This window comes from Rhinolophus sinicus, chromosome 15 (assembly GCF_057876585.1).
Source record: "Rhinolophus sinicus isolate RSI-liver-muscle chromosome 15, RSI-T2T, whole genome shotgun sequence".
NCBI lineage: Eukaryota > Metazoa > Chordata > Mammalia > Chiroptera > Rhinolophidae > Rhinolophus > Rhinolophus sinicus.
This window is the reverse complement of record NC_142515.1, coordinates 119,147,489-119,172,666: the sequence shown is the minus strand read 5'-3', so window position 1 is coordinate 119,172,666 and position 25,178 is coordinate 119,147,489. Positions and strand designations below refer to the sequence as shown.

General features: G+C 36.5%; 1 protein-coding gene across 3 annotated transcripts in view; it reads left to right on the top strand.

Moving 5' to 3' along the window:
* NAA15 (N-alpha-acetyltransferase 15, NatA auxiliary subunit) overlaps positions 1 to 25,178 on the top strand; it is a 124,289-nt gene that overhangs the window by 61,040 nt on the left and 38,071 nt on the right. Inside the window, exons 1-3 of one of the 3 annotated variants that reach the window (XM_019730818.3) lie at positions 4,267 to 4,607; positions 23,163 to 23,247; positions 24,984 to 25,088. In XM_019730818.3, coding sequence (XP_019586377.1) covers positions 4,554 to 4,607; positions 23,163 to 23,247; positions 24,984 to 25,088 — 244 coding nt within the window. In that variant the 5' untranslated portion in view covers positions 4,267 to 4,553. Of the gene's footprint in view, positions 1 to 4,266; positions 4,608 to 23,162; positions 23,248 to 24,983; positions 25,089 to 25,178 lie in introns of those variants that run through there. The other 2 variants (XM_019730819.3, XM_019730820.3) reach the window with 2 other exon arrangements.

Sequence of the window (25,178 nt, the reverse complement as noted above, 5' to 3'; positions counted from 1 at the left end):
GACACTCAAGAGATTTACTGGAATTGTCCTACATGCGCCAGAAAACTTTAAATGAAGTGTCTTGTTGAATAATAGCTAGCAGGTTAAGTGAATTGTGTGTTCCAGGCACTGTACATTAATGCATCATATGGTTTATATGCATTGTCTCATTTCATCTCCACAACGACTGCATGACATGCTGTGATTATTATCTTCATTTTTACAGATGAAGCTCAAAGAAGACAAGCTTTTTATCCAAGGTGATATATACTTTATACGGGACGGGGGTGGAGGGTGCCAAAAAATGTATACATGTGACTTGTATTCGTCTTTTGTTATCGACATATATTGAGTAAATTTTAAAAGTTTTTTCCTTTCTTAAAATGTATATACATTTTTTTGGCACCCTCTGTATTTGAAAAGACCTCTTACAGTTCCCAAAATCTGCTTACGCGCACTATCATGGTAAAGCCTCACAATACTGTGCGGAAAAGAGAATCATTGCATTTTAAAATAAGTGCCCTGAGAAGCATTTTCTCGGTCTGTTGAGGTCTTGCTTCTCGGCATGTCCTCTGTTTAGCTCAAATAAATTTTTATAAAAATTCAAAAAATAAAATAAGTGCCCTGAGCTGCTCAAGATCACACAATTGGGGCAGGTGGGATCTAGACTGAGGTCTTCTGATCCCAGATCTGGTGATCCACATTAGCCCACCTGACAGGCTTGGACAGTCCCCCTGAGGCCTCGAGCTGTAGAGGATTCAAAGTGTGGAGCTCAAAGGGCATGCCTGCTCCCCATTTTTTTTTAGCTGTATGATTTTTTAGGCAATTTATTTAACCTCTCTATACCTCAATGTTACATCTGTAACATAAAACCCATCCTATAATGTCATTGGGATGCTAACTTTGTAAACAATTTTTTTTTACCTAATAAAGACATTGTATTGATCAATAGGTTTTGTCTTTCAGTTTAGCCAGATTTTTGTGTATTCAGTTCTCAATTCAATCTGTCTAAAGACCATGTACAAGTAAAAATAAGTATAAATAAAAGAGATAAATTTTAATACTTTAATTCTAATCCTTTAAACCTAATGCCATTTTGGTGTGTTTTAAAAGCAAAATGTTAGCAAATCTCTTTTCCTTCTATATTTTCTTTAGCAATGTTATTGAAATGAATTTTTTAATGAAATTCTATTAACCAGAGAGTAAAATAATTAGATTATACTTTCTGATTCATTTTTACATGTAACTGATGGCTAAATAGATTGCTAAATTGTGAGTCACTTTATAGTTTGTAACCTACTTTGAGCCTCCTGGTCTCATGCTCAAGTAAGCAAACCACTCAACTAACATGCTGAGTCAGTGGTTGGTTCTCAACTTCTTCGCTTCTTGTCCACTCAGCAACCAGTCAGTTGTATATTCTTTTTACATCATCCCTTGGAAGCTTGTCCTGACACAGCTTTTGCTAATATCCAACAAGTTGGAACAGAAGCCATGTTTAGTAAGAACATACAGAGAGCCAGTAAGCAAATTACCAATTTCAGTACTGCTGCTGGAAAAGGCTGTTTTGTTCTTTTGTTCCTTGGATCCTTTTACTGGTGTATATTTTGGGAAAGTGATGAAGTATAAGCACATTTCTCTCAGCATGTTAGAGCTGATGGAACCCTACACTTGGAGTAGGCAGCTGTAGGTGAAACTGCATCTTGAAAAGAATCTGGATGAAGCAATTCCAGCCAGGAGCTAATAGCTATGATATTTTGGTATAAGTTGCTCCATGACATTCACTTAAGCATCTTCAGACTTTGAGTGTCAAAACCTTATTTATGACCCAGGCAAAGGGAGAGAGGTTTTGAGTTAGCAGCTAGGAAAACAGAGTCTTAGTCCCAGATCTGGAAAACTTAATACTCAACTGACATCTCCCAAAGAGGGTTAAAGAAGAGCAAGAGTTGAAACAGTATAAAAATGTAAAAGCACTACATATATGTTTATTGATTTATGATGCGTGAGAATACTATACATCAATTCAGGATCTGGAGAGGGATGCAGTGCCTGATGTAGCTGCAAGTTTTTACTTAAAAAACAATCAGAAGCAGTCACATTTTAACATTTGTTAAATCTGGGTGGCAAATACATAGATTTCTGTTGTATTTCTATAAATTTTAATTACTTAATAATGAAGACATGAAAGTGGCAATAAAGAACATCTTACATATGTGAAGATGGAGAAAATTTCACTCTACATATCCCTTTTTAGAATTCAATTATGCAGGTAAATGATTTACTTATTTATTTTTGGTTAATTTTTTTTTTGGAAGAGGCATTTTGACAATAGGGATATGCAAATACATGGGGTCAGGTGAATGAACTAACCATGATCATCACCATCATCACCATCATCATCATCATCTAGTCTTGGATACGTTAACTTCCTGCATAGCCGTCATTCACAGCATAAATGGGATCTCCATTTGTCAAACAGTGGTGATCTATCAGAGTAAATATTTTATATTGAGTTCAGGCTATCAAATCACTGACTGTGTAGTTCAACTGTTATCTGGAGGTGCATTTTAACTAGGATATGACTCAGAAAAATGTTAACTCAGACTAGTATTCACTGAGGCTTAAAAAATGCCAAACTATATTGCTGGCTCATCTATTTAGGTACTTAGCTTCTGGTGAAAACTAGTTTGTTTTGAAGATCACCAATTTTATGTCCCCAAGGGGTAAATAGTGTATTATTTACAGGAGAAATTTAGAAAATCATAGCAAATAATATTGCTGTAGGGACTTTGGATATGAAGCCAGAGATTTGGAAACCCAAGTTAGTAGCTAAGCGAAAATTATCACCTGAAGTTAGACAATTCTTCTACCTTTTAATAATTCAAATAGTTGAAAGAAAGACCTCTTGGAGGTAGTGAAGTTTGAAGGTTATTACAAAATAACTGTTTTTTATGAATTCTAAGTTCTTAGTTTTTTGTTTTTTTTTAAGATTTAAAAACTGGCCATATTCCAAAACTCAAACATGGTTTCCTGCAGGTACAATTTTCTTAATGGAAAATTTGAAGAGAGAGCACAGAAATTGAGGAAATTCCAGGATGTGACTGCTAAAACCTTATTTCTGATCCAGGAAAAAGAGAGGGCATTTGAGATAACAGCTAGAAAAGCCAAGCATTAGTCCCAGATTTTTTCCACTGGGAAACATGTTACTGAAGGCACATGTTAAGGAAGGGTTAAGGAAGAGCAAGCTGAAAACGGTATAATGTCTGGGTAAATAAATTTAAAAAAGCAAAGCTACTGCACATGTTATTTAATAATTCATGATGCAAAGAATGCTACAGATGTAATTCAGGATCTGGAGATCATCAAAAATAAAGGTAAAATGGCTCATGTAGCGTGAAAAATTGTACATCATCAGTGGAAGCCACTTTTAAAACTTAAGTTTCACTGTCGATTGTTAATGAAATGACATATATGTGGAATAGGCCCTAATCGGTACCTAGTCTGACCTAGCCTCCTGCAGCAGTTCTTTAGTATCCTTGCCAGATACTCTTGGGCTTCTAAGATTTGAGAATGCCTGGTGACGGGCAGCCCAACGGGTCACAATGTTAAGCACTAGCTTGAAGCCAGCTCCAGGGGAGTCAGTGTCCCTAACTCTCCACTACCCCAAGGTGACTCAGTCATCAACCCTGCAGTGTATGGATTCAACAATGAAATAAAAACACACACTTTAACCTTCAGATGCTTCTTTGGCAGTGCAAAATGACACTTCAGATCCGGCTAACCTTTCTGGGCTTATCTGAGGAATAGACTAAATCACTGATACCCCAACCAGGCCCATTTAATTGCGTTTTAGGCTCCAGCCGTTAAGCCCCCTCCTCTCCATATCTGTTAACAAATCCTACTGGTATGAAGCCTTCATTTCCCCTCCGCCTCTGCTAATTAGGCACTTTGTGCACGATCGAACGCAGCACCTCTTGAACACCTGCATTTCAGCATTTCAGGCTCAAGCTATGACCACACGGTCCGGGAGAGTCGACCCAATGAGTTACGGCCAATCTGGCAGGAAGGAGCAGAACGGCTGTGTTTAATGCGGAGGCGGTCCGATCCACTGTTGACACTCCCCCGTGGCTCCCTCCAGTGCTTCCAAAACACAGTGCCCGCCGCGACCCTCAGTCTAGGCGGCTCGGCCAGCCTCCAAGTTTCCCAGCAAGCTCCAGGACAGAGGAGGTGGGGAAAGGAGGTCATCGCGCCTGCGTGCTAGGAGGTGTGACCCGGGTGGGAAAGCTCTCCGCGTCCGCCATTTTGGCTGCCTCTGTCGGTCTGTTCAGTTACCACGTGAACCGCCGACGGAGACCAGTGGGGGGGCGGGGAGGCGGCGGCAGCGTTAAGTGAGAAAGGAAAAAGGACAACGAGGGGCAGGGGGTCTCGGGGTTGGGCGACGCGGTGACACCCGAGGCCTGGTGGCGGCAGTAGATCGGGGCAATCAAGGCTGAAGCAGCCAGGGAACGGCGGCGGCGGTGGGACAAACAGACTGACCGAGCCGGGCGGTGGTGGGAGCAGCGGGAGGAGCCGGAACGATGCCGGCCGTAAGCCTCCCGCCCAAGGAGAACGCGCTCTTCAAGCGGATCTTGGTAAGTGTGAGGCTCAGGGCAAGCGGTGGCAAGGATTCCGCCGGTACACGGGCCTGTCACCCGTAACCTCGGTCCGACGGGCACCGAGCCACCCCCGCCCGGGACCCCGCCTTCGTACTCCTAGTCAGGCCGAATGAACTCTCTGGTCTACTCCCTTCGCTTCTCACTTCGGCCCGTGCGCCGGGGACCGCAGGCTTCCTCCTCCCGTCACCACGCGTCGGAGGCCGTGGTTCCGGACTAGGCCCCGTTCTCCCAGCTTCCAGATCGCCGGCTTTTATCCCCGAGGAGCGAAGGGAGGAGAGGCCCGGCCTTGAGCAGGGAAGCGGGCTTCACGGGCAGGAGCCCGCGGCTCGGGGGGTGTGGGAACCCTGCCTGCAGGCCGGGGTGGCACCCTTGGAAGGAACAGGTGGTGCGGATGCGGCACAGCTCATTCATTGCCCAAGCGCGGCTTTCCCTCCATCGCCGGTCCCTCCCTCTTCCTCTCCTCTCGGGATTCACCTGTCCCCGCCCGGCCCGGGGTCACTGAATGACCTGAACGGAGGGAAGGAAGGACGGAGTTCGGAAGAGGAAAGGCAGCTCTGCTAACGACTACCTCCTTGTAGTCTGTTGTGTCGTTGAGTCTGCAGCTTCTCGGCCTCTCTTTTTCCCTCCTTTCTGGAGCAGAGAAGAGACATTTATTTCTTAGTTTCTGAGCGGGAAACAGCCCCACCCCATCACCCTCCTCGGGAGGTGGGGCCCACTGCGTGGGGGCGGTCCGGTAGGAAGTGAAAAGTTACGAGCTTTTAGTTGAGACGGTCTGGACACGGATTTTCTTTTCGACGGAAGTGTATTAACACTGATGGAAAAATTGAGCAGCAGAGAAAAGACAATATAAGAACTTTTGAGATGGATCTTTTTGACACTAGCTCAAACTCACTTATTCGCTACATTTCAGATGTGTGCAGTTTGCAATGATGTTTGGAGGAACTGTTAACATTGTAAAATATGTCTTGTAGCCTTGGCGCTATAATTAATACATTGTAGCACATCTTTTTGTTTGGCATTTAGTGTGTGGGTTGCCCCTTTCATGGGAACATTTATTTGTGAATTAACTCTGTCTACGAAATTTAAGAGTTAAAATTTGGAAGTGTGTGTGTCAAAGTGTTAAGCCTTTTCTGTTACAATTTAAATTCATTTCACTTGTTTGAAGAGTAGAACAACTCTGGGGATCCAGTTTTTCTAGAAATAAGAGTAATCCATGTTGAACTAACTGATTTTAGAAAAATAGCCATATGCCCTTCAGATTTAGTCAATTCATGTTGTAAAACATCGGAAAAGTCACATCCAATACTATGTAACTCTTGTTTAAATCTATTGCCACTTTTTATTTTGTTTTAAGACTAATTAGTGTAGGTGGGAGTATAGCATAGTTTTACCTGAACAAGTTATTTTTTTTAAAACTTTTAAAAGACTAATTGGTGTGCAGGTTCAACTATAATATAGTTTTAGGGTAGCAATTTGCCTTTATCTTCTCCCCCAATTTATTTTGAAAAAATTCAAACTGGGAAGTTGAGAGAAGAATACAAGGGGCACTCATAAACCCTTTGCCTAGATTTAATTTTTAACATTTGCCAGATTTGCTTTCTCCTCATACATACAGAAGAGATAAAAGTAAGTTGCAGACATAATACTTCATTCCTAAATGCTTCAGCGAGCATCTCCAAAGAATAAGGACATTCATTGTCCTGTATAACCATATTATTATTAACAGTCATTGCCTAATGTCTAATATCCAATTCATATTCAGATTCTCCTAGTTGTTAGGGTAGCACTTTTTTAAAAATCAGACTTTTTATTTTGAGGTAACTATAAGGTCACACGTAGTTTTAGCAAGTAATGCATTGAGATCCCTTGTACTCATTATGCAGTTTCCCCAATGCTTATGCTTTGCAAGACTGTAGTTCAACATCATAACGATGCAATCTACCAATCTTGTTCAGAATACTCCTAAATTTTACTTGTGCTAATTTGTGTATTTAGTTCTATGCAATGATATCACATGTGTAGATTACATAACTACCACAACAGTCAATCTACAGAACAGTTCCAGGAGCACAAGAAGCCTTCCCTAGCCCTATGAGAACCGTACCCTCCCCCACCCACCCATCCTCTCTACCCCAAACTCTGGCAACCACTGCTAATTTATTTCTATAGTTTTGTCATTTCAAGAATGTTTTCTAAAAAGAATCCTGAAGTGTAAAGCTTTTTACGATTGGCCATTTTTTATGCAACATAATTCCCTTCAGATTCATCCATGTTGTTGGGTTTTGTTCCTTGTTGTTGAGTAGAATTCTATGATATGGATGTACCACAGTTTAACCATTTATAGAATAACAATTTTTTTGTATTAGTTTCAGGTGTACAAAACAATGTAATAGACATATATACCCCTTACAAAGTGATAACACCCCACCCCCAAGCTACTACCCCTCTGACATCGGATACAGCTGTTACAGTTTCACTGACTATTCCTTATGCTGTATTCCACATCCTGTGACTATAATATATGAATAACAATTTTTGATTAAGCATCCTAAACAGTTTTTTGGGTGTGATAGTGGGGTAGAACATTTAAGTTCATTGCTAAAGTCAAAGTGCCAAAGGATTTATTGAGATAAGAAGAAATGTGAAAATCACTAAATGAAAGAAAAGGAGATATAATGTCCTTATTCTCTTACATTGCAAATGAAGAAAATACTACTAACCAAAAGTATAGTTAGTATTTGATTTTTTTCAAAATTGTTTCTGCTTCCTCAGGTATAGTAGTTAGCTCTTTTGACTACAGGGTCCCTCCCCTCTTGGATAAGGGAAAAGTTGGGCATACTCCACTGCCTTGTCGTGACGTGTTGCTAGGTTGGTAACTTAAATCATTCCAGCAGCATTCAGTTTTTGAGCTACTACTTTGTTAGTTGTACCATACTTAATTTGTAGTTAACTATAGGAAATGAAATTAGTTTTTTTAAACTTCAATTTAAAAATAATGAAGCATGTTTTTGCCTTAAATTTTCAAAGAAAACCTGGTTTACACATCATTTTGCAAAAAAATTCAGGTTCTGTAGTGGATGTGTCTGGCTTGTTCTAGTTTAGCTGATATCTAAAATTTAATTTTGTTGCCTATTTGGCCCATCTTTCTTCCCCACGTTACTGTTTTCTAACTATAAAGCATTGTTACAAGTTGGTCAAAATATCTGTAAAATGTGTCTTCTCTATAATTTGTTTAGAGAAAGGGTGGGCATGTACTTAATGTGATATACGTTAGGTGGTAGTTTAGAGAAGAGATATTTGTGTTTGCCACAAGTGGTTTTTGTGGGGTTTTGCTGTTGTAATTACACACTATTTTAACAACTTGAAAAACTAACTCATTAGACAATTGTGGCTTTGCTTACTCTTGATACTATTTATCTGAATAGTTTGAAAAGTCTTACCAGATCTTTACACACCTTTCTTAAGATAGAGGTGAGGAGTAGGAGAAATGAGGTTGTCTGGGTAGAACAAAGTCCACACCTTTGTAGATTTTAGCCTACTTGGAAAAGTTGGACAAACGCTCTTGCCTTGCAGTCAGTTGTTACTAGGTCCATGACTTGCTGCTGCTGCTTTCTTTTCTCTCTTCAGATGTTAATGTGAGCTGTAAGAAAAACATCTAAGTTGGGAGTTCTTAAAATATTGTACATCATTAATCTATTTTTGGACTTTTGCCTGAATGATTTATGTTGTTAGTTAAAAGTCTAAAGGACAGAATTTTCCTTTCCTAGAAAAATGGTAAGAGAAGTCAGCATAGCATGGTGATAATATTTGTGATTTACTGAAACTTAACATTTATAGTGCACAAGACAACTTTGTGTGATGGTGGAAATGTTATAGAACATTTCTGCTCTGTCCGATATGGTAGCCATGAGCCACATGTGGCTGTTGTACACTTGAAATATGGCTAGTGCAATTGAGGAACTGAATTTTTAATTTTAATTAATTTAAATTGAAATTCAAATAGTCACATGTGAATGGTTACCATTTTTGACAGTTAAGAGACAGTTTCCGCAGAGGAGGACACGGTGCCCTGTATGATTGGAAGACTGGAGAGCCTACTGGCTAACAAGCCTTTACTGAAGGGATTTCTTTGCTTCGTGTGCATTCTTATTTCTTTTAATATTGCTACTTCTGATAATGCTCTTCTCTCAGAGCATTGATCCAAATATATCTTCTTTGTTCAGAAGAGTTTTGTCCAAAAGTGTTTTGGGACCCAAAAAGCTGGTCCTATAGGGATCATATGCAAAGTACTGTTTGTTTAGAATTTTTTCTCCCAGATGCCTGCTTGGCTCATTTCTTCTCTTTCAGAATTCTGCTCAGATGTCCTCTAAATGTTACATAGAGGCCTTCCTTGGCCAGGAGAAGTCCGCCTCAGTTCAACCTTATTTTCTTCCTTGCTTTTTCTCCGTATCACTTATCACCATCTGACATACATACACAAGTTTAATTTATAATTAAAATGTAGGTTTTTATGAGGATAGGGACTTTGTTCTCTTAACTGCTCTCCCCCTATTGGTTAGAATAATGTGCCATAATAGATACTTAGTAAATATTTGTTTGATGAAGTGAGTGTTAAAACAGTGACTACTGGGCAGGAGAGAAATCTTTGGATTGTGTGCTTGCGTTAAGATTTTTGGAGAAGGGAGGTAAGCGAGGCCTTGGCTTTGTAGAGTACATTACTCTATGAGGTAATTGTTGAGTATCAAGCAGAACCTGTATTACCTGGCAAGACCTTGGAAGTTTCATTTATGAATGAATCATAGCATTAGTTTGTTTACATGGCCTTTCTCCCATCACAAAAGCATAAGAGGAATTTTTTGGGGGTTGCTTTGGAGGAAAAATGGCATCTGGGTTAAATGAGAATGTTGTGAGGAGCTTGCTGAATCAGATAGTGAGGCTCAGTCACTTGCAGTTTCCTAAAGCTCTACAACTCTTGACAAAGTCGCTCTGTATGTGCTATTATGACACAGGAATATAAAATGTTAGAAGGGAAGAAATTTGTAATTTAGAGTTCCTTTGGGAATCATTTTCAGAAAATTTAAAAATCAAGATGAATTCTTGGAATTTGGAAAGGCACGCTGGAAGCTAGGGTATCAGCAAGCCACTTAACTAATGAGTGAACCTAGCCAATCATCAGCAGTCACATCTAAATACAACTTTGTGCTCTATTTATAGACAATAGACATTTTGAAGAGAGAAAAACTTCTCAGTGAAAATTGTTTTTGAGAAGAATGTCATTTGCCAGTGCTGATGGCAAGAAGAGCAAGTGAAAAGGTTTAAAAGAGTGATAGGTCTTAGTATAAATATTAGGGTGTGGAGGGGAGGGAATTTTATGCTGTGATTGTATTCTTGACTTCTGGGAATTTCCATGGTATAGCTACACTGTTTTATGATGCATGCTGTACAAACTCATGTCGAAGTTGTTACTTTAAAAAAACTAGTTTAACTTGTTGCATATAGTTTTTCCCTCTTAGGTAAACTATAAATTGTATTGCTACTACTTAATTTGGAATTAAAATAATTCCTTCAAATTTTAATTTAATAAAAGCAATCTTTTAGCTATTTAAAAGTAAAAATTGCAGTATAGAAATAAGTGGATGACAGGGTAATGTTTTTTGTTACCTGATATGCTCTATTCCATTGAGATTTTCATTGGTGAGTAAAATGGGAACACGTTTTCAGTTGAGGTACTATTTGTTTTAAAGTCTGTTTTGTGTGGTATAAGCGTTGCTAGCCTAGCTTTTTTTTCCGTTTTCATTTTCATGAAATACCTTTCCATCCCTTTACTTAACAGTCTGTGTGCTTCTTTTGATCTGAAGTTAGTCTCTTGTAGGCAGCATATGTATGGGTCTTGTTTTTTTATTCATTCAACCACCTTATGTCTTTTGATTGGAGCATTTAATCCACTTACATTTAAAGTATTCACAGATAATGTAGTTATTGTCATTTTATTCATATTTTTTGTCTTTTTTTCTTCTTCTTAAAGCAGTCCCTTTAACATTTCTAATACTGGTTTGGTGATAATGAACTCCCTCAGCTTTTTCTTGTCTGGGAACTTACTACTTTGTGAAAAGTATATTTCTAATGGCTTTCTATACAGCCATTCCCTCGTGCTACATCAGGACATGGTTCCTAAACGTTAATGCACTATGCAAAATCATGTAGTACAAACCAACAGCTTGCGAAAATGGGGTTGGGCACAGCCCTGAAAAACTTGATTACTGACTTTTAAAACAAAGGTAAGAACTTAATAAAAATGATAGCACAGTTTTACATATGGTAAATGGTTAACAAATACATGAATACTACAGTGTGAATTCTGTCCTTTCCCTTGGAAAAGATCTGAGCTTTGCTTGTGGATGTGGGTATCAGAAGGGTTGCAGCTTGTGAATTATTTTGAAGTGATGGAAGGAAAGTTAGTATCTGAAATCTGAGGTCAAGTTGTAACAACAGATGTGGATGGGTGTGGCTTATACCACACAAGGTGACCGGAGGTAGCTGGGAGATATTGGAGGTATGCGTGCCAGTGCTGCTCCTGTGAGCACTTTTCTGTGATCACCTAGAATTTCTCCCAGACAGAATCCCACAGAAGCAAACATGAAATTTAGTATGCTCAAAATGTTCCCTAATAAATCAGTGGTACTAGAGCAAATGTGTGTTTTCCAAACAAGCATTATATCAGACTGACTATCCATTATCTGACTTAGTGATGTAGAGATCACACAGCCTGCGCGTGGGTGGTACTTCGTGCTGAAGTGTGACTGCTTACTAAGTGAGAACTTCTTGCATCTAGTACCTGAGATAGTGTCACATTCTTTGCCATCTTAGTTGCCAGTGCCACTAAGGAGACTTAAACTTCTTTCAATGTTTTTTTTTATTGTAAGAAGTTTAGTGCTCAGAGTATTAAAAGTTTCAGGCAAAGTCATTCTGTAGATTTTTGTGGGGAGACTAAGTAATCTTTGAAAAACAGGGAAATAAACTATTACACATTTCTTCAATTTGTGTTTTGAAACAATTTTGATGCTCAACCAGGATTCCTGATGTGGCAAGAACAATAGAGAGATTCTGGGTTGAATCCTGGCTCTGCTTTCCTTTATTCCTTACTCTTTTTAAGACTGTTTGTACACCTGAACAAAAGAGAAAACAATGCTTTTCTGACCTACCTCACTGGTCACGTAGTGAGCTATGTGTGACAGTGCCTTACAAACAGTAAAGCGTGGGCATTATTAGTACTTGTTTTGTTATAGGTGTAGTCTATTAAGAAGTTTTTAGCCTTGGGTGGCAGATCAGCTCAGTTGGTTAGAGCGTGGTGCTAATAACACCAAGGTTACCTGTTCGATCCCCGCATGGGCCACTGTGAGTTGCGCCCTCCTTATTTAAAAAAAAAAAAAGAACTTTAGCCTTTTTGTTGAATTGATCCCATCTTTGTTTTGTTACCCTTACGATGTATGTATCTTATGTTTTGTTGGATATTTTTATTTTGTTTTTGTATGTTTTTGGTTTTGGAAGGTTTATATTTTTGTTTTAGTCAGTTACCTTTATATTTATACCTTTAAAAAATTCTCTTAGTTCTCTGCTTTTTTTTCTTTTTTCTTTTTGGCTTCTATTTGATGTCAGCTTTAAATCCATTGAGTCTTATTTTCTCATGTGTGAAGCAATTAATGAGCTTATTCTACTTTACTTTTTTCTCTCTGTCTCTTTTCCTCTGACTTTTAAAATTATTTTTATTTTGTGAAAGCATGTCATTTTACATAATACTCTTCTACCCTCATCAATACCTTTGTTTTAGATTTAGTTCTACAGTTAAATATCATGAATATTCACCAACAGACCTTTTGTTGAAGCTGTCCCAATCATCTCTTGGTTGAAGTTTATTTATTCTCTAATAGAGATTATTCAGCAGTGCTTATGAAAATCTTTTAAGTTTTTACATCTTTTAAGTTTTCTTTTATAGTCTTGATAGTTGAAGGACAGCTTGGCTGGATATAAAATCCTTGACTCACATCTTTTTAAGTTTCTTGAAAATACTGCCTTCCTGTTGTCTTGCTTACATGTTGCTGATGTCAACCTGATTTTCTTTCTTTGTAGATGACTTGGTCTTTCTTTTTGGAGATTTGAGGGCTTTTTCTTTATCTTTAAAATTCAATTATTTCACTAGGGTATATCTCTGTGTCAATTACTGTGTATACATTTTCCATGATACGTGGTTTCAGAATGTAGATTGATGTTTTCTTTCAATTCAAGAATTATAGTTTTGAGTATTCTGTTTCATTCTTCAGTGATCTTTGCCTGTTAGACCTTCTTTGCCTTTCTTTTGTATTTATTTTCCTTTGATTCTTTTCATCTCTATTTACTTTTCATTTATTTGAGTAGCATTCCTATTTTCTATCTCTTTAGATCATATATCTTGTAATATAGTCTTCATTTTGAGATGATTTTGTTTTGTTTCTTAAGTTCAGTCTGTTCTGTTTTATATCTTCCCATCATTTGTCCTCTCTATTTTAATTTTTTTTTTTTTTTTAAGATTTTATTGGGGAAGGGGAACAGGACTTTATTGGGGAACACTGTGTACTTCCAGGCCTTTTTTTCCAAGTCCAGTTGTTGTCCTTTCAGTCTTAATTGTGGGGGGTGCTGTTCAGCTTCAAGTTGTTGTCCTTTCAGTCTTAGTTGTGGAGGGCACAGCTCAGCTCCAGGTCCAGTTGCCGTTGCTAGTTTCAGGGGGCACAGCCCACCATCCCTTGCGGGAGTCGAACCGGCAACCTTGTGGTTGAGAGGATGCGCTCCAACCAACTGAGCCATCCGGGAGCTCAGCGGCAGCTCAGCAGCAGCTCAGCTCAAGGTGCCATGTTCAATTTTAGTTGCAGGGGGCACAGCCCACCATCCCTTGAGGGAGTCGAGGAATTGAACTGGCACCCTTGTGGTTGAGAGCCCACTGGCCCATGTGGGAATCGAACTGGCAGCCTTCGGAGTTACGAGCATGGAGCTCTAACTGCCTGAGCCACCAGGCCGGCTCCTCTATTTTAAATTTTGAAGATCTGATTTGAGGTGTTCTTTTATGTGTACATTTAATGGATTTCATGATGGAGTGTTGTTACATCTTTTATCACTAGGGTTTTTGGTGTGTGTTCATCTGCCAAAAATTTTTTCACTTTTTAATTCCATGTCAGTAATTTGATACGGATGATGGGTTACTTGAATGGATTTTACTGGACCAACAATATAGACAGTTTAATTTTTGGAGTGAGGTTTGGGTGGCTTCTTCAGTCTCTTAGTTCAACACCCTCTTTTGCTGCTATAGTGAATTGTAGTTTTTAAAATAAATGCAGCCCCTCCCCCCCATTGTTCTATCTAATTTTGGTAGGGTCTTTATCTTCAGTCACTTCTTTCTCCAACGTTCCCTCAAGTGACCCTTCCTCCTAGGATGACTCCTCCAAAGCTGTGTCTTGCTAAAACTGCAACCTTTGGTCTTACAAACTTGCTAAGTCTCTTCTTTTTGACTCCTTAGTAGTCATTGCACTCATCTATCATGTCTCTCAGTTCTTTCTGTCAACAAGTGGCCCCCTCCTTCTGAGGGTGAATCCTAGTTAATATGGCGTGTATTCGGTCATCACGAGGACCCTGTTGTATTGCTGTTGTGGACAGTTCCCATTGGAGCTTCTGGTCTTGGTTACTTATGCACTTACATATAAATTGGAGTTCTTAGTTTCTCATCTCCTTATAATTCTGTGGGTGATTTCATTTTCTCTCTTTCCTGTCCTGTGTGGTTTTTATGAGGATTTGTGGAGTGTTTAGAAGTTAAGGGCAGCCATTATCCTATAAGGAATTCAGTTTTGTTTTTATGTGTCATGCTTGAAAATAATAGAGCTTCCCTTAAAATAATTTGCAGTTTAGGTTTTATATGATTGAATAATTGGTTATACTTCTGTTTTTGTGTCCTCATGGCCACTCATTGTTCTCTTAAAACTCTTCTGTATTTATCGTTGAAATAATTATGAGGTTCTATTATATAGCTGCCTCTCAGTTATATGTGTATACCTTGACTTTTATTGAATTTTGTCCTATCCATAGCATCAGTGTTCATAGCTTATAGCATTCCTTTAGCAGACTTTCACTCATATTAAGCAGGAATCCTTTTTTTTCTCAAGTGACAGAATTTAATGCTGGGAAAAAAAGAAAGAAAAGAATGGTAAGATAAAATCTGGCACATTTTACACTGCATTAACAGGGGTCTAGTATCCAGAAAAAAAATGGTGATTGTCACATTCAATTCTGTGGCTGGTAAGATCATGCCTGTAATTTTAACTTCTGGGCCCAAAACTTGGAGAGATACAGACCAATGGCTCCAAATGCGCACACAGCACGAGCACAGAGATGTAAAATTTCTGCAGACCTTTCTTGTCTCTTTTTTTGAGACTGTGTACTTGTTACTTTTAAAATATTGAAGTGCCTTTTGTTTTTTGAAATACTAATGACAGATCTTTAAAAAGTGGTTTATTTAGAAAAGTAAAAATTCTGCAACCCCATTTAAGATAGTATTTGTTTTTTGAAGTTTTACTAGTTTTAAAAATATGTACAAGGGTGGGGACTGTATTGTTCCAACCTGAGAGGTTGGCCCTAAGTGTCAAAGGACTTAAAACTGTCATATAAGGGACAGCTAAAGGAACAAATACGTTTAGCTTGCATAAGAGAAAACTGAACTCTTACAAAGCTAGAATCAGTAAAGTACAAGGAGATACAGTTTGGCTTAGTATATCTAAAAACATTTTAGCAAAGAATGAACCGAAACCATACATGAGCTCTGTGACCACTTGCACCAGGTGACATTTAAAGTCTCCTCCGATAAAGAGATTCTATAAAATAGCCTCTTTTTTTTCTTACAGGTCATGGGTCGAAATTTTCTGTTCCCATTTCTAGTAATTTTTGTTTTTTCATAATATTGACTATTATGGACACTAGGATATTAAATGTCCGGTTCCTGTTGTCTTAGTGGAGTTTTGTTTTTGCAGTTAATTTGTGTATCAGCCTGTTCTTTTCAGTGCTTCTTTTTAAGGTTTAATAAAAGTGAATGTAGATTAGCCTTATTCCTAAAGTGTGGCATTTCTGGGTCTCTGCTTAGTTCTGGAGTGTTTAGTGTAGGAACCCCCATGTCTTCTAGCCATGGATGCGCGCCAGTAGTTAGTCGTTCAGCTCCTGCTACTACTCGGCAGTTGTTCTGTGCCCACACTCAGTAGAATCTTGCAGTAGAATCTACTCAGCTTAATATTTGGCCAAAGCTTCCTGTGCAGATTTCTGAAGCTTCATATCTGTACAGTTCTCTCTGATACCCTGCCCGATAAATACCAACCATTCGAGCAGATCAGCAGGCCTGCCTGCTGGGTTCTGCTTGGGTTCCCCCATTCTGTCCTGCAGTCGGGACAACGCCTCTAGGCAGAAAACGATTTTCTTGGGATTTATTTACCTTCTTTCCCTTCTGAGATCACAGTCCTGTGTTGGCTCTAGTCCAACAGTTGAAAATAGTTATCTCATACTTCCCCGTTTTATGCTTGGCAGAAGCATGAGCAGGGGTCAGGGATTCCTATATATTTGGAAGCAGGAGTCTCAGTGTATGGGCCAGTATTTAGCACATGGGTTTTTGTAATCTGCTAGAATACTTTTTTCTGTTTTAATTGTATCCTGTTTTGCTTTACTGTTTCTATAGCACAGTGTTAATGTTTAAAAATTGAACTGCTAATGAAAGATAATAGTCTGCTGTATTCTAGTATTTTTGAAACTGTCATGTTTAATTTGGATGAACATATGACCATGGTTTTAGGCAAGAGGACAAATAGAGCACTACAGCGTTCATTCTGTACCAAGGGAAACGCTTATTCACAATTCTGAAATTTTAAGAACTCCCCCAAATATAAGAGTTTCAGAGATGGGATTGTAGACTTATGTTTCTATTTAATTGGCTTATTCTGCTGTGGAGAACTTAATATGTTTGAAATGACTTGAATGTGAAACCTTTGCTCAATGTCTACTACATGTAGTATTTTGCATCCCTCTTTCCCTAAATAAAAGTAAAGTAAGTTCCCTGAAAACCTACGTTAAGCCTATGGGTTTGGTTAGGGCAGCATTAAGAATCTTGTCATAATACCTGTCTTACCATATAGTTCCGTAGAATGAACTTTAGTGATAATGGTTACATGGGATTTTTAAAAAACAACCAAATATTTTTTCATTTTATACATACACACCTTTGAATGGTTCAAAAAAGGACTCTTTATGATTATCTTTTATATTGTAAGACTGCTTTTATAAGATTCCATTTTAATTAGACAAAAACCTGTGTAAAAGCTGAGTTATGTATAGATCTGGCCTTGTATATGTCCGGGGAAAGAGAAATTGTTGAATGAAATACTGGTACTCTATTTTCGTATTTTTTTTGTTAATCTTATTTGCTACTAGAGTTTATCCTTGGGCAAGAGTAAAAGTTTTGAGGAAAGCTTATGGAATAAACTAAGTTGAGTATTTGTTGTTACTTTTTCCATTAAACTGTGAGAATGCTACTCTCGTTTGTAATGATTGACCTCTTGTAGAAATAGTACTTTCAGGAAAAAAAGAAAGTGACATCAATTTCCTTAAACACACACTGATTCTTGATGGGGGAGAATGAATTCTTACCAGTTATTTAAAGAGGTATGCCTTGCTGAATTATTTTTATAGGTCACATTGACAGGAGATAATTGGGTTAGTGACATTGAGTATAATTTCAATATGTAAGAAGGCCAAATTTAATTAATTGGGAACATAATCATTAGGAACTTAAGCTTAATTACTGTTTTGAAGTGTGATAAAATAAAAAGCTAAGTGTAATAGTATTATCATCTCATTCCAAGAAAGTGGAGTTTGGTTTCTAATTTTTATTTGGTAAATTCAGTTATTAGGTGGAATTATCCCATTGGTTTAGTCTCTCTCTCTCTCTCTCTCTCTCTCTCTCTCTCTCTCTCTCTCTCTCCTCTAATTTTAGCATTTTTCTTGCCCATTTGATTATAATACTGAGTAAGCAAATAAAACAAAAGATGAGATAACAGTTAAATTTGCTGATTAGAAGATCTGTTAGAAGATTTAAACTCTTGGCTTTAACATTTATATTAGTAAAATTTAATAGAATTTCTGTATATGGTGGAAAGAGCTTTCAACTGCGACTCAGTCTAAATTTTGCACTAACTAGGCTTGTAGTCTCTGGCAAATTGTTTTTTAAATCTTACCTGTACAATAAGGATTGAACCTTTTGTGCTTAGTTTACAGGAGTCTCATGAAGATTAAATGAGATCTTAGTGTGAAGTCTCTTTGAAAAAAAGTGGTGCTGTAAACAATTAAGGTATTTCCAGTAAGACCAAGAAAAAAACTGGAATCCTGAGTATTTTAAGTTCAACTATACAAAATAAAGTCACATTGTGCATGTCAAGTAAGAATATAAACGTCTATGATTTTTATATGCTAGTTGTGAATTATATCTATACAAGTTCATTTTATACTGTAGGATAGTCGACTGTTCTGTAATTTTTGTATTGAAACTTTCTTGTTAAAATCAGGATGTTAATAGCAGTTACCTCTAAAAGGGAATATGATTGACTTTTTTCTCTTTCTCTTGCTCCCTCTTTTCTACAATGACTTTATATAATTTGTGTTAGTGGTTTTATTTTAACACCGTTTTCTTTTCTTTCCTGTGTTAGCTTATTTAACTATAGTAGAGAGGTAGTTACAATGGTTAAGTGGAATGGCTCTGAATTCCGATTGTCTAGTTCACTTTTTTTTTTGTCTAATAGCTGTGTGATCTTGGCCAAATTATATAGTGATTTCCTTGGACCTCAGTTATCTCATCTAAAATGAGGATAAAAAGAGTACCTACTTCATGCCATTCTTAAGGTTAAATGAGCCAACAACAAAATATGATAATAAAAATATATTATCATAATTCCCAATATTATATTGGATATTTCCCAAATATCCAATGGAAAAAAAGATATTTAAATGAGTTTTCCCAATAAAGCACTTAGCACAGTGCCTGGCACATAGTAAATGCTTAGGAAGTGTCAGCTGTTAATATTCAGTGTTTTACATGTCTTTTTCTGATGACTTGTCACTGTGATTTAAGGATTCTTTTTGATACTCAGCAAAGTACTTAAGATTACATAACTGGTTTTAGTGTCTGAAGTTAGTGATTGAAACCAGAGCTATTTGATTCCAAAGGCAGCTCTTTATTGCTTGACTAATTCCTTGAAGTAAAGTTTTGTTTTTGATACATAAGAATTACCTAGGAATATAATGCTAGGATTAGGACACACTAATGATACTTTATGATTTGTATACTTTACAGAGAAGACCTAGACTTCTTTTGTATTACATTTACTATATTGGCATTGGTAAATTTAAGCCTTAGGTGGAAAGCAATTTTTAATACAAAGTAAATTAATAAAAGTTTGAGTTATTGTTTTTAATGACTTACTACTATTAGTTCAGGTATGTCGTTAATTTTTGTCACTTTCATGAATTTATTTTATAACCTCAGCTATTAATAAATCACATTTTTTTCCTGTTTTTTGGTGAATATATGTCTATATTTCTGTTGGATATATACCTCAAGTTGGAATTTCTGGGTCAGTGTACGTGTATGGTTAGTTTTATTAGATACTGCTGAACAGTATTTTTTAAAAATCTGGTTTATTGCAGTATAATTTTCAGACCATGAAATTCCTTCTGTCAAACAGCTGAACCAATTGAGTAATCAATTTTCTCTCCTACTAACAATGTGTAAGAGTTCCAGTTGCATCACAACATCATCAGATATTGTCTAATATATTTTAATTAAATTACATGGCATGGCATTGTGGTTTTGATGCAGTCAGTCACCTTTGATGTGTTTGTTGGCCTGTAGGATAACCTTTTTTGGGTGTGTTTTTTCTGTCTTATTGACTTATAGGACTTTTTAATATATTCTGGATGTAAGATCTTTGTCAGACATATTTTTTGCATATGTCTTCTCTGTCCTGCCTTTTTTTAAACATTATCTTGAATATTTAAAATTTCCTGTTTAAGGGATCTACCCAACATAATGAAGATATTTAAAAATAGGTTCTTTTGGAAGCTTTTTTTCTTTACTTTTCACAGGTCTGTTTGGCTTTTAGAATTCAGTTTTCTGTTGTAAAGTAGTCATTGTGCCATTGGCTGATTTATTTTTCTATCTTTTTTTCTCTCTATACTTCAGTTTGGTTGTTTTTATTGCTGTGTCTTCCATTTTACTGATCTTTTCTTCTGCAGTGTCATAATTGCTTTTCATTGTAGATATTGTATTTTTCATCTCTAGAAGTGCTATTTGGTTCTTTTATATATATTCCGTTTCTCCATATGTTTTTATTTTTAACTTTTTGAGCATACTTACAAAAAGTTTTGTTTTCCTCATCTCATAATCCCTTCATTTCTTTTATTTCTCCTGGTTATGGGTCATGTTTTTCTGCTTCTTAGCTTGTATAGTAATTTTTTATTGGATGTTGGGCATTATGGATTTCACTGCCTTTAACCAGCATTGGATTTTTTTAAAGCAGATAGTGAAGAAGATATTTGTACATCAGTGTATGGCTTTGTTAGGGTTGGTCTAGAGTGCACGTACACGAGGCCAGTTTTTGTCTACTGCTGAGTAGACCTTTCTGCAGTATTTACTGAATTCTGCAGCTGTTTATCGAAGACTCCATTCTGGCTACTTGGAACTCTCAGTGCCATGTGAGCCCTGAAAATTGTTTAACTTACGGCTTTGTTTGGCCTTATGAAATTTCACCCTACATATACAAGACTCAGTCATTCAGCAACAGATGCATGGGATCCCGTGCAGATCGTTGGGTCTCTTTCTCTAAAGAGTTCCATCACTTTTTGCTTCATCATCTCGTTGGCATCATTGAACTTCAGCCTTTGTCTCTTTATCTCTGTGGACGATTGTGCTCTGCCTAGGATTCTTTTACCTGTGTTGGGATCTGTAAAGCATTGGCATTTCTAAGCTCATTATGGTTGTTCCCCCCCCCCCATGGTTTACAGTCTGCGCTGCCTGTTTTCCAGTGTCCGACGACAATTAGTTCATACATTTTATCCAGTTTTGTTGTTTATGGTAGAAGACAAGTTCAGCCTCATCCCATCATAGCCAAAAGTGGAAGTTCTCTTACTACATTTTTACAGAAATAAATTTTCAGAAAGCTAATTGAGGGTTTTAAACACAATGTGCTTAAACTGTTCTTTGTATGTATGTATGTAGTTCCCGGAAATCGAGTGTTCCTTTTAATTAGCCTAGTCTTAACATCATTGCTTCCTTTAATGTTTTTATCATTATTATAAATATATTTTAAAAACCCAAATTATTTCTAGGCTTTCTGCTAAGTAAATAGGAACACTAAATTTAGTTACTTAGTCTTATGTTTCTTTGGTTACATATACGGTTAATGATAGCTCCCAAGCTACTGCTTCTGCTGTCGCCTCCCTCTTATCCCCCAGGTCAGTCTGCCCGCTGAGTGCATAGTTGATTGTAGGAGGGGCAGAGAGTTAGGAAGCTAATTGCAGAGAAGCTGGGACTGATGAGACCTACTAGAGGATGGAAGTATGAGGGAAGGAAAACACCAAGGGTAATTAGTTTGTTTGCATCATCATCTGGTTGGATGGGCTGAGGGGAGGACATCTACTAAGATGGTGAAGACTTGGTGAAGAATAGATTCTGGGAGAAAATCAGTTGTGTTTTGGATATTAGGTTTGAGATGTGGAACAACAAAAGATGGTGAGTACATAGTTGGTATAGAATAACTCTGTAGTTGGCTATGGCATTGACTTAAGCAATTGATTTGATGTTAAATGTAAAAATTTACGTTTTCATTGTTTCTTACACATTTTTCTACTATCATTTTGTCATTATTTGCATTAACTAATCTCTCCCAGATTTTGAATATATTATTTCAAAAATTGTGAGTAATATTTGTTTAAATTTATGACAGTGATTTTGGCATAGAATATCATATCTTTTAGATGCAGGTTTTTTTCTGTAATAAATACAGTGCTTCCAAAATTATTATGAAAGCACCCTAAAGTGAAATAGCACTAAAAGGTTTTTGATGAAAAAAGTCATCCCCCCTCCATGACTTCCCACTCTGGAATTAAGCACCTTCAATCCTTCTAGCCATTTTCTCGGGTATTTGCTTGCTTGTTTAATAATATATCACTGTTTCTTGATACATGACTTTTAGATATTTGTTGACTTCTGGTTATGGAAAATGAGGACTTAGAACTTCGTCATTCACACGTTTGCCCACTTTCCTATTATACTTTTAGTATATCACAATATTTGGATCAATCAGTACTGAATGTTTACATTTTTATAATTATGTATGTATTGTTCATGGTAAGCCAAATATTACACTAAGACCACACTTTCTTAGATAAGCATTTATTTCTCCTGTCTCATTTATGCAGTTGCCTGATTTTTCTGTAAATCTGTTGGGGTTTTTTTCCCCCAAATGTGTCTATATTTCTGTCCTGTGCTTATAAATAAATAAACATTTTCCATATTATGAAGTACATCAGTTCTATTGTTGCCCTTGCTGGAAACCTATTCCGTGGTGGCCTTTGGCTTGTTTCATTTTGGAGTGGTTGTTCTCTAGGGATTTTGGGGTTTTTTTTCCTGCATTAAATTCCTTGTTTACTAAGTTCTATATTATCTCTTTTTTAATTTGTTTTGATCCTTTTTAATAGCTTGCTAAGGAAGAGTGCATAGAAATAAAATTTTAGCATTTTGAGAATCCTTAAAATTTCACTTTAGTCATGTACTCAATGGATAATTTGGCTGGGTATAGAATTCTTGGTTGAAACTTAATTTCACTCTGTATTTTGAAGACTGTATAGTTTTTTCTGGCTTTCAGCAATGTTCCATTGTTACTTTGGAATAAAAGTTCAATGCCATTTTGATTACAGATCCTTCTTATGTGGCTTGTTTTTTTTTGTTGTTGTTTTCCCCTCTCTTTGGAAGTTTTTAAGGACCTTTTCTTTATTTCCATGTTTTGAAATTTTATTATGGTGTGCCATGCTGTGGGTCTTTTTCTTTCCCTTCATTATTTTTTATGCCCTTGTTTGTCCCTTTACAGCTAGAGAGACTTCCTCAGTTAAAAAGAAAATGTTATTTTGAAATATAATCTTGACACCTTTACTTTTTTTTCAGTTTTCAAATAAAACTTTTTGGACCTTTTGAAGTGAGCTAATTTTCTTGTTTTTCCTAATCTGTTTTCTATCCTTTTGTTTTGCCTTCACTTGCTGTATTTGAACCTTCCATATTTTTTTACTGGCATTTTAGTGGGATTTAGGAGAATATGGAAACAACATTTGATCATTCTGTTGTATTTAACAGAATCAAAAATTTAGCATTGAATTTAAATTTTTTGCATTTCTTACTAAGCTCTGAAATTTTCTTTTTTGTTTTCACAGAGATGTTATGAACATAAACAATATAGAAATGGATTGAAATTCTGTAAACAAATCCTCTCTAACCCTAAATTTGCAGAGCATGGAGGTAAGTATAACTATTATATACTTACTTGTAAGTTTAAGTAGATAAGGCTTTGCTTATCTGTCTGGGTTTACTTATTTAGGTTCTGTCACTTGGGTTCTGTCACTTCCAGCTACCTTAACTATTTTCCAGAGAGAATGGACCTTCTTGTCCTTGGCTCCTGTGAGAAGATGTTTCATTCTGTATTTTGAATTTAATGTCAAGAAAACAATAACACGTTCTACTTGAGTTCTGAGTTATTCCTTGTTTCAATAAAGGCACCGTAGGAAATGCAAAAGAACCTAGTGGGACAAATATGCTTATTTGACAAGTAACTCTATTTACGATGGTATAAGAAAAATTTGCTTTAGAACTTTGGTTGAGCTGGAGAATTTTATTCCTTATAATAAGCTTATTCAGAAAGGGCCCATTTGGTCCTTTGCTGATGAACAAACATCTTTTTATTTAGCATTGTATTTTAATCAGTTTTTCAAGACAGTCATGTTAAAGACATAATTTATATATTGCAATGTTCTGAAAGTTTTTTTTAGCTTTTGCCAATGTGATGGTGGAAGATTAGGCAGTGTTTATAGGGTAAGGGAAGAGTGTGTAGCTAAACTCGTGAAGAGGCAAAGGAAAAATAAGCTTTCACAGGTCTGATTTGTACAGTTAGGAAACATGGCTGTTTGGTAATTAATTTGATGGTATTCTCTTAGTATTGAAGCAAGAGAGTAGTAGTTCTCTCGTAGCTTTCTTTACTCTTGTATACTTTCAGTATAATAATAAAATTGTTTGGAAATGGAAAGCAATGGGAATAAAAGTATGTAAATTTGTCTCTTTTGGTTTGTTAAAAAAATATTTTCTCTGGCCAGCTGGATATTAGGTTGTCATTGTTTCTAAAATGCAGTTACTCTTCATATTTAACATGTCTGAAATCAGGTTGATAATTATGTGAAGTGTCATAATTTAACTGAAAATATTTTTTAACGTTACATGTCTTAGACTTAATTGCCACCCAGGGTTTTATGAATTAAGGCACTTTAAGATGTTTGGTAAAACTTGGAAGAATAGATTTTATTTGACAACAAAAGGCTACTTTCTACAGTTCCTTGTTAATTTGTCTTATTTGCCAAATATATTTTGTTTTCCTTTAAACTTATCCATGATTTATAATGGTTGTACATGATTTTTTCCCCTTCTCTTTTGCTTCAATTTCTTTATCTGCATTTTCCTATAAATGTTGAGTTCTTCCTCAGGATACCTTTAATTCTTACATACATTTATGAAAATCATAAATGTATATAATTTGTTTATATTTTAATCATTGAGCAGTGAATTTAATCTTTATGTAATTTGGGCTCAAAGGGGTAAAGTCTGTTTCAAGATAAAGTTTTTCATACTTTAAAGGAGTTATTATATAAGGTTATTACATGGAATTCCTCTAAAGAACAGTAATAGAGCCATTGTAACTTGTTGCAATAGAAATTACCAGATATTCACGCAATTTTGTAACTTTTATCTGAAAAATAAACTACAGAGACCTAAAGTAGATAAATTTGGTTTAACTTGGTTTGTGAATTTTTTAAAATATTTTAATTGTGTGCAAACCTGGAAAATTTCCCAATAATCTTCTCAAAGTTTTCAACTCTTAGGGTAATATAACATTTGTTTTTGAGATTATGGTTACCATTTTTGATGTTAATTATTTTTAATATTTAATTTCTTTTTTCTACCTTTACTTCTTATTTTTGTAAAAATAGAAACCCTGGCTATGAAAGGATTAACGTTGAATTGTTTGGGGAAAAAGGAAGAAGCTTATGAATTGGTTCGTAGAGGTTTGAGAAATGACTTGAAGAGTCATGTCTGTATCCTTTTTGAGATGTATTTAAGGGTTCGGTTGGGGTATTTTGAACTAAGGCAGCAATTTGGGAGTCAGAAGTTTTAGATTCCTCTTA